Source organism: Choloepus didactylus, chromosome 4 (genome assembly GCF_015220235.1).
Source record: "Choloepus didactylus isolate mChoDid1 chromosome 4, mChoDid1.pri, whole genome shotgun sequence".
NCBI lineage: Eukaryota > Metazoa > Chordata > Mammalia > Pilosa > Megalonychidae > Choloepus > Choloepus didactylus.
In genome coordinates, this window is record NC_051310.1 from 150,776,873 (window position 1) to 150,787,320 (window position 10,448).

The 10,448-nt window shown below is 36.0% G+C and overlaps 1 protein-coding gene across 1 annotated transcript; it reads right to left on the reverse strand.

The window, feature by feature from the left end:
- Positions 1–7,585, reverse strand: LOC119533440 (olfactory receptor 4K15). Its single transcript, XM_037835479.1, has 2 exons — positions 6,656–7,585; positions 1–9 (listed from the first exon to the last, which is right to left on the reverse strand). The coding sequence occupies exons 1-2, from the start codon at positions 7,583–7,585 to the stop codon at positions 1–3; spliced, it is 939 nt and encodes a 312-aa protein (XP_037691407.1).
- Positions 7,586–10,448: the final 2,863 nt, after the last annotated feature.

Consider the following 10,448-nt stretch of genomic DNA (forward strand, 5'->3'; position numbering starts at 1 on the left):
TTATAATAACTGAAGGAAATACAGGCTATTCAATAAATGGATTTGGTGAGAAAAGATGAATTTGTATCTGTACAGCAGTCCTAAAATCAAAATAAATTATATTTGGATAAAAGATTAAAAAAACAAAACAAAACAAAACTTATAAAACAAAAAAGAAAACTAGAAAAAAACAGTGAAATATTTGTTTAAAATCTTGATGTTGGGCACTCCTTTTAAGCAAAATAATAAAGACCATAATGGTAATACTGATCTATTTTGACTGAATATACTTTATTACATTCTGTATGTTAAAAAAACATAGTCAATGTTAAATAAATATAGCAAACTCTGAAAATATTTGCAACTCACGTAACTGACCAAGAACTAATTCCTTATAACTGAAAATGCTATTACAAATGAAAATGAAGAAATATTAATAACATTTTTAAAAATAAGCAAATTATATACGTAATACTTCACAGAAACAAAAATACTTTACAAATGATCAGTAACATGAAAACTTTTTACAACTCACTCATACATGTGAACATATTAACTGAAACAATAATGAGATCTCTTTACCCTAGATTGGCAGAGCTTCAAAATATGTAGGATTTGGGGAATAAATACTTTTATTCACTGTCATTGACAGTCTAACTAGAAGTGGCATTATTAGAGGGCAAGTTTCATGTTTTGGTTTTGGTTAATATCCTTACAGCATTTGTGAAAGAAAAATTAATATTCATAATTCAAAAATTCAAAAATAAAATAGCCAATGAAAAACCACTTCGCACTATATTCAAATAAATGGAAAATGGAAACAAATTAGCTTTCTTTTTTGCCAATTAAATTGGCAAAGGTGACCAAAGAAAAGGCATGCTGCCCAGAACCTGCTTTGGTAGGACATTTAAGAAAACTGCAAAGACACAGAGATTAGCATAGACATTGCACACTATTAACAGTAAAATTGAGGGAACATTGTAAACATGTTAATTAAAAAGGGCATTAAATACATACGTGACACCGTGAAAAAAACTTACAAATGAGTACTTGAAGTCACAGAAGAAGAAAACAGAAAAAGAAGCTATTGTTGAAGAGATCCTGGCTGAGAGTTTTCCAAAACTGAGCTACTCATCAAGATATGGTTTTAAGAAACTCCCCTATAAACATAATATTACAATAAAAGCTTTTGAAAATCAGCAGAAAGAGAAATCTAAAATGTTTCCAAAGGGGAAAAAGACACATTGTCTTCAAAGGAACAAAATAAAACTGTCAGCTGACATCAGCAGAAATAGTAGAAGGAAGATGACACTGGCATAAATTTTCAAAGACCTAAAGAAACCTAATGCTAAACCAGAATTTGATACCCAAGGAATACTTATTTTGATCTGCAAATGAAATAAAGACAAAAACAGAAAAACAAAAGTGAAGAGATTGAGACTGTGTCAAGGCGAGTCCTGTATTAAAGGAAAAATTACAGACTGTTTTTCAGGAAGGAGTTAAATTACCCCAGGTAGAGTTATAGGAAAACAGAAAGAAGTGAAAAGCAACAGAATAGGTAAATATGAAAACAAATGTAAATGAATATTGATTATATAAAACAAAAATAAGATGCTTAAAATATGTCAAAAATAGAACATACTTGGGGAAGGAATAATTGGAATTCAAGTGTTTTAAAGCCACTGCATTTTTGGAAAAGACATAAAGTACAAATTTAGTCTGGATTTTCAGAGTCAAGTATTGTTATTCTAATTTCTATGTGTTCTAGTTTGCTAATGCTGCCAGAATGCAAAACACCAGAAATGGATTGGCTTTCATAAAAAGGGGTTTATTTGGTTACACAGTTACAGTCTTAAGGCCACAAAGTACAATCAGGTACCTTCACTGGAGGATGGCCAATAGCATCCAGAAAACCTCTGTTAGCTGGGAAAGCATGTGGCCAGGGCCTGCTCCAAGTTCTGGTTTCAAAATAGCTTTCTCCCAGGACGTTCCTCTCTAGGCTGCAGTTCCTCAAAAATGTCACTCTTAGTTGCTCTTGGGGCATGTTCTCTCAGCTTCTCTGGAGTGAAAGTCTGCTTTCAAAGGCCTTCTCCAAAATGTCTCTGTAAGCTGAAGCTCCTCTCTCAGTTCCAGTGCATTCTTCAAAGTGTCCCTCATGGCTTTAGCTCCTCTTCAAAATGTCACTCTCAGCTGCACTGAGTTCCTTCTGTTTGTCAGCTCATTTATATGGCTTCCATGATTTAATTTAGACCCACCCTTAATGGGAGGGCCAACACTTCCAAGGAAATTATCCAATCAGAGTCATCACCCACAGTTGAGTGGGGCACGTCTCCATAGAAACACTCAGAGAATTGAAATCTAATTAACACTGATAGGTCTGCCCACGCAAGATTACATCAAAGACAATGGCATTTGGGGAGACATAATACATTCAAACTGGCACACTATGAAGCAGCATAAAGAATAGAAAAACAATGCATAACTACCCAGATACTAGAGGGGAAAAGTGGAATTAATCTTAATCCAGATAAAGACAAAAAAGGAGATGAAAGAGACGTAATATCAGTGAAAATAGAAATCAGATAGAAAGAAATAGACAGCAAACAAAAATCATTCATAATTACAAAAAATATAAGTGAATCACAAGCTGCAATTAAAAGACATAAGGTATCAGTCTGGATTTTTAAGAAAGCCAACTATATACTGATTTCAGAGACACATTTAAATTTAAGGGTACAGAAATGCTACAAATAAATGTATGGAAAAATATTCCACCATCACCACAAGTACCACCACCAACAGAAACAAAAAAGTTAGTGTAACTGTATTAGTATCAGACAAATTAGACATTGTGGAGAAAACATTATTACAAAGAGGGACATTAAATAAAATATGCAATTTATCTTGATGATATAGCAATTCTATTTATTCTTCCAACTACTGCCTCAAAAATATATAAAGAAAAAATGAAATTAAAGAAAAAATCCACAATCCATAAACACAGGTGGCAATAACACATCTCTAGTAATAAGATACAATACATGAAAAGCAGTAGGATGAAAGATTTGAATAATATGATTAAAAATTTGACCTAAAGAACTCTGTGAAAAACTATAAAATATATTCTTTTCAAGTAAACATGGAACATTATAAACACTGCCTGTATGATAAGCCAATCTTTATTTTAAAAGACTGAAAAGATACAGAGTATGTTCTGTGACCACTTATTCATACTAGAAATCTAGAATGTACCTTGAAAATCCCTATGTGTAAACAAAATAATAAATATACATTACAGGCAAAAGAAAAACAACTGTAAATGGAAATTACAAAATATTTTAATGTAAATAATAATAGAAATACTACCTATCAAAATTTTGAGAACTAGTAAAAACCAAAGAAATTTTCAGTCATATATTTAGAAAACAAATACCTTAGCTTGGACTTTTCCAAAAGTAGAACCACCATGATGAGTTCTTAGGGAGGGTAATATATTTGAGTTGTGATCCCAGTAAGGAGAAGTGAGGCATTGGAAAAGTAAAACATGGGAAAAGAAAATCTATGAAGTTTATTAATGGACTGATTACCACTAGAGAAACTGAGGCACAGTGTTCCTGGAGATTCCTCTGATGAACCATATAAAATGTACCTCAGGGAAACCTAGGATACCTTCCTTCCAGATCCCAACCCCCAGTTGTTTAGGGTTGCTTTCAAGGGTATGAACTCCTTCCCAATTCTGGTTGTGTCTGTGTGGCTTTGCAGATTTCCACGGCTCTAGAGTTATCTCTGACTCAACAAAGGACAGATATTCTAGGGCACGTGCTTGATGTAGAACACTGGCTATACACCACAGTGTTGAGATTAGGTGGGCCAAGAGATTGTGGTACAAAGCATAACAAATATTTGATACCCCTTATACTGTTAATATCAGTGCATCACAATAAGTGCACTCTGTCACTGCCTCTTCAAGTGACTGATCACACAATTTTTAAAAGGGTTGCTGGAATGAACTATAGTACAACATTGCAGCTGATCTTCAGGACAAATTTATATTCATACACTCTCTCTTTCACCATCCATGTTACATAATCCTCAGTCATGGCCAGTACTTCAGCTGGTCCTGTCTGAATGCCTGTTTGGGTGACTCAAACCTTTGTCCCTGAGTTAAAGTCAGGTCAGGCTCTTGCAACTGATTGTTTACTATTTCTCTGAAAATGAAACCACCAAGAAACACCCCAGTGAATCCCTTAAAATCCAGCCAAATCCTTCTCTGTCCACATTATTTAGAATGAACTTTAACTCCTCACGAAACCATGTTCTTTTTTTGTTTTCTTTTTTTTCTTTTTTTTTTGTCTTCCAGTCCATCAGCATGAGGAGTCCAGTGTGGCCAACTGGTAGTCAAATCTTTGGTTCAGTGGAAGCCAATAGGGTGGAAATGTTGTCCCTCTGGAAATGAGGACTCTCAATCCAATAAAACCTAGAATTGCTTTGAGAGGAAGCACAAATGGATCCCTTAAATCATGGGGACAGGTGGCAATTTTAATTCTATTCCTTTTTTCCCAGATATGTGTATTTTAGCTATTGATAACATAGCATCAAATATAGCTATTAGTTCAACACACTTGAAAAGTCTTGGAGTTCATCATATATCGGTAGGATGTAATTGCAACACGAGCCTCTTATCTGAGCCTTTAATAGTCTACTCATTTTTCTTTGATGTTTCTAGTAAAAGCACATCCCCAAATCATGTGTCTGTTGTCACAACCTCTTCATTATAAAACACTCATTCCATGACAAGGGCCCTCACTGTGGAATCCCATATCTATATGTCAGACACTCTGTAAGCATTAGAAAAATAGTCATGGAAGAGGGACTGCAAGGCTGGGGGGAAGAAAATATATCTGGAATAGGAGTCAATGCCAATAATGACAAATTATTCTTCCCCATGTAGGATGGGATCTGATGTAATTGACTTGCCGCCGAATGTATGTGGTATGAGCAATGACACCATATAAAGTTCTCAGTATCAGTCTCTTCTGCTCACAGGTCAAGCATCCAAGGGCAGTAGTAAGATGAACGTTAAGGAAATTGAGTCCAGGCTTTAGGGCACACTGATAGCCTACATCCAGAATCCATGGCTATTTCATTCATGGGCCCATTATGGAAGCACTGAGGTAACAGAGAACAAAGGTTGGCTGAAAGATTGTCTTGTTTCCCATGTCTTGCTTGCCTTCTCTGTGAAGGACAGTACAGATTGGGCATTGTTTCCAGAACTAAGATCTACAAATTTTGTGCTCAATCACTTTGGCCTTCCCTCATTCTTCTTCTCCAGGCATCCTTGCTCTGATTTTCCCATGTTGTTCCTCTGAAGTACTTAATAAACTGACCAAGCCATTTTCCTCTGTTTAGGAATTCGTGTTTATTTGTACTTAAGGTCAGTTCTCCATCCAAAGTTGACAACCAAGTAAAAGGCACAAGGCTTTTCCTATGAAGTGTATTTTCCCTCACTAATGTTATTTCAGGTCACTCTAAGTGAGGCTGCAAAGCAGCAGTAGCCCATATTTTTGGCAGGCACCAAGAAAGAGGAAGGACTCATCTGTAAATCAAGACAGAGCACTTCTTCCCCTGTCAGCTGTTTATGGCAACCCTCCCACGAGCCAATAAATTTGATCTGAAGGAAAGGTGTTAATACAAAAGAGTGAGTGACTTGTGAGTCTACCCACCTGTCCATGTAGATTTCTTGTGCCTTTGGACCTTCTTCAGCCTGAGCCCTGATGTACCAGTTTGCAACATATGATAGCTTGTTACTTTAAATGTTTGAAATTCTGACTTGTTAAGTGATGGGAAATCCTAGTCACAAAATGACTTAGCAACCTATAGCCTGGAACGCAGTCCCTACTAAAGCCCAGTAGCAAAGTAGGAAACTGCTTTTAAACCAACAGGTAGTTCTCTGCTTCAAAATACAGGGCTTTTCACCAGAATTATATGAGTTAGTATTGTTACTCAACTACTTGGCCTTGCTAGAGAATAAAAACAATGCCCTTATTCATCAGTTACCTCAATTTACTTGGGTGTCTTGTTCATAAGTGGAAGGACTGAGTGGAAGTCTCACTTTTGTTGGAGAAGGGACTTAGCACAGGGACACCCTGAAAATTAGCAATGCTTTGAGTCACCCAAAAACTGAGTCAGAACAGTATGCACAGAGTGCTCTATTGTGAAAGGAGGAGAGTTAACCAGACACAGCAAAACAGTGCATGCACATACTGGTATTCCCATTAAAACAAATTCTTCTAAAAATAAGTATTTCCCTATTTATATTGGAATAAAAAAATCATTCTGTTAGTTGAGATCTGAACAATACACTCTCTCCCCATAGAATGCCCAAAGTACTTAAACTTGATAAATAAATGCCATCTGCTTCAAGGCCAATCACTCTTGATCTTAAAACTATTTACTTTTTTTAAAAGGAGGAAAAGGAGTCAAAGAAAAAAAAATAAAATGGAAGGAAGAAGGAAGAGAAGGTTAAAATTGCTAAAATGTATTTTGTTATCAACATTACCATTTAATTTAGCATCATAGGGATCGATTTTTAACAGTCTAGAGGCAAGACTAAAGTAACAGTCTTATAAATTTACTTTGTGTCCAGGAAAATAACATTTCTTGTGACTGCAGAAACCTGGCCAGGTTTCAGATACCTGCTCTTCAGTTTTGACATAGCTGCTTTCATCTCTTTGTTTCTTAGAGTGTAGATAACTGGGTTTAAAATGGGAGTAAAGATGGTGTAGAACACTGCAAGGACCTTGTCGATTGAATAACTACTGAAGGGCCACACATAGATGAAGATGCATGGACCAAAGAATAATGTGACCACAGTGATGTGGGCAGTCAACGTGGAGCGGGCCTTTGCCATGCTGGTGGAGGAGCGTTTCCTAACTGTGATAAGTATCACAGTGTAGGAGATGACAAGGAGGAGAAAGGAACCCAAAGAAAGAAAGCCGCTGTCTGCAACTATTAGTAGGCTGATGACATAAGTGTCTGTGCAGGCCAGCTTGGTCACTAGAGGGAGGTCACAGAAAAAGCTATCTACCTGATTAGGACCACAAAAAGGCAGGTTAACGGTAAAAGCCAACTGGCTAGTAGTATGGATGAAGCCAACACACCAGGAGATGAGGACCAGAATAACACACACACGGCGGCTCATGATTGTCATGTAGTGGAGAGGTTTGCAAATAGCAACATAACGATCATAGGCCATGGATACAAGGATCACCATTTCACTGCCAGTGAAGAGATGGACAAAGAAAATCTGAGCCAGGCAGTTGTCAAAAGAAATAGTCTTGTGCTCTATAAGAAGGTCAGCAATCATTTTGGGGGTAGCAAAGGAGGCAACACATATATCTATAAAAGAGAGGTTTGCAAGCAGAAAGTACATGGGGGTTTGAAGGTGGGCATCTGAGGTCACAGTGAGGATGATGAGAAAGTTACCCAGCAATATAGCTAGGTAGAGTAGTGAAAATACAACAAACAAGAAAGGTTGGAGTTCCTTGGAACTAGAGAGTCCCAGCAGCACAAATTCCATCACCCGAGAATGATTTGTCACATTCATTGACTTTGGAAGGAACTTATCTTCAATTACCTAAACAGGAGAGAAATATGGATTAATCAATGATTTGAACATGAGTTTTATTTCCCAATCCACCTCAGTCTTTAGAGATTCTAATTCCTACTAAAACATATGTGTCTGGGTTTTTCAAGCATCATTAAAAATTGCATAGACAGTATAAAGCTCTACTAAAAAAGGAAAATTGTGATGGGTTAGGGTTGATAGGGAGATGTTCAACAAATTGGTTCATCAAATTATATAAATTTAAGGTATGAAATCAACTAATTTACAGATAAAATTTAGTATCTGAAAAATTGTTTTGAAATCACAGAAATCCATTCTAAGAATCTATAGAAACATAGTCTAAAATGGTATGTCTTAAAAGAGAAAAAAATGTGAACTGCTACCACAAAGGAATAGAATTTCATAACCTTAATATTGAACAAAAAATTAGACACAAAAGAGTACATATTATATGAATCTATTTAAACAAAGTTCAAAAAAAAGCAAAGCTAATCTGTAGTGTTAAAAATGGTAGTTATCCTTGTTGGGAGAAAACAAGGAAGAATGGGACATAGTGGGTCTGGAATACTGGTAATATTCTATTTCTGGACATAGTTGATTGTTAAGTAGGAGAGTTTGTTTCATATGAAAGCTATGGACATGTGCACTTCTGGTTTCTGCACTCTTGTTTACTTATGTTATATATTTATAAAAAGTAAAACAGAATGAGTTAGAGACACAGCACTGTATCTTTGTGAGAGAGCTCATAGGAGGAATCACTGCCTTGAGTGATTAGATCTTATCCTCTCCTCTATTCAGTTAACAGATTGTATAAAATGAAACCCAAAACACTGTCCAAACCGAAAGGACCAGATCTTACTGGAACTATTCATGGATCTTCTGCCTGTCACTCATCTCTTCATGAAGCGCTTTTTGAAAAAACACAGGGTGTTATTTCCTTTGAATTAACCCCTGGGATACAAATCTTCTTTACACATGGTAATTTGTATAAATTAATAAACACACACATTTTATTGTGTTATGATTGATATTTTATTCTGGTGAGGTTTTTTGTTATTATAATATTATACATAACAGAAATATTCAGCATGAGGATTTCAGACCATAAGAAAAATAATCTTTCTTTTCTACTCATTATTCTATGTTCTACTTTATCAGAACTTTCACTTTTTATGTTATTTTTACTTTTTGAAGCTGGGCAGAAAGTAGAAAAGTTCTGTGGTGAAACATGAAAATAAAAAGTGAAATGTAAGTGAGCATCAGATTACCTGATTTTGAAGAATCTGTCTTTACATCTAGATCAGGTTTGGGGAGGATGTGTCGTTTATTTTAATGATTTCTATCCCCTTGCGAGTTTTTATATTAAAGCCCTCTTCACTCATAACTGCAAATTGCCTAGTCTCCTCTTGAGTGTTGCTGGAGAGTTAATGCATAATAAAAGGGCATGTGATGAATAATTTTAAATCCAAGAAAACAAATTTGGGGAGTCACTCCTGAATTTCAACTCTCTAATCCTCCAAAAATCCACCAAAGAACTAATTCACATATTATCACAGATTATATCAAAACTATGACTCCAGGATATTCAGAAGAGGGTATTAAGTGGGGTTTGCTGTCAGAGCAAACTACAGAACAAGTTATACAATGGGGCAAGCATGTCCTTGGGAAGCCACGACACTGTCTTGAGTGCCCATCTCTCCTCCTCCTCATTCCTCAGGGGCCTATAGTTACCAGCTGAGCTCCAGGTGCCCACCCTGACCTGTTCTCCCTGGGAAACACACTCACTCTTCGACCACCAGACATTAATGCTGTGATGAATCCCTAGAGCCAGAAAAGGCAAAAATATCCAATACAATCAACCAATAGGGGTTCATATGTACCTACTCAGAAAGAGCAAAGCCTTGACGACAACTTTGGGTGTTAGAGAACGAGGAGGCAGGAGGCATTTGTGAGCAGAGGAGACTTTCTGGTGTCTTTAGAATTAAACTGTGGCTAATTCACTTAGCCTCCTAATAGCTTTTCTGAGTCGTCTTCAAAATTGTATTCCTTCGTTATGGTATTGACTTCTTGGATCCAAGAAAAAGAAAGCACCCTATTTTCCATGGAGGAAAAATGTCAGGCAAATTGATGTAATAAAAATCTCAGTTTCTCAAAGATTCCACACTAATGCAACATGTTAATAATAAAGGGGTGGGGCATATGGGAATACTGTATTTTTTACATGATTTTTCTATAAACCTACAACTTCTCTAATTAAAATAATTAAATTTTTTTAAACTCGGTTTCCTTGTATATAACATGAAAGTATTGGGCAATGGAAGATCTAAGTTTTTTGTAATATAAATCCATTATTTTTTAGTTCATTCATTCCATGAGTATTTAAATACGTCCTTTCCCAGGACACTGTGCTAGGAACTGGTGATAGAGCAGTTAGCTTCATAACTTGCCTGCCCCTCTGTCAAAGATTATTTACTAATATTCACAATCCACTGTTCATTTAGAGAAGGTGATCGGTCCTCACTCTCCTGCACATTCCTTTCTAAACTAAACATGAGTAGCTTTATCACTTAATAAAAGGACTGCCTTTATAAACGCAATAAAATCACTGCACTAACATGGAAACATAAAAGCATTGGAATAAGTCTAGGTTAAAAGCACAGTTTTATCACTGGGCAGCTGCATGATATTGACCAGGTCATGTAGCTTTTCAGAGCTCATTGTCCTCAAATATTAAATATTGGGAATAATATTACCCTAAAAGAGACTCTGAAAATATTTTTAAAAGTTATGCAGGTGAGAACTGTTTAATAGATATTTATGACACACACATGTAAACATTCAC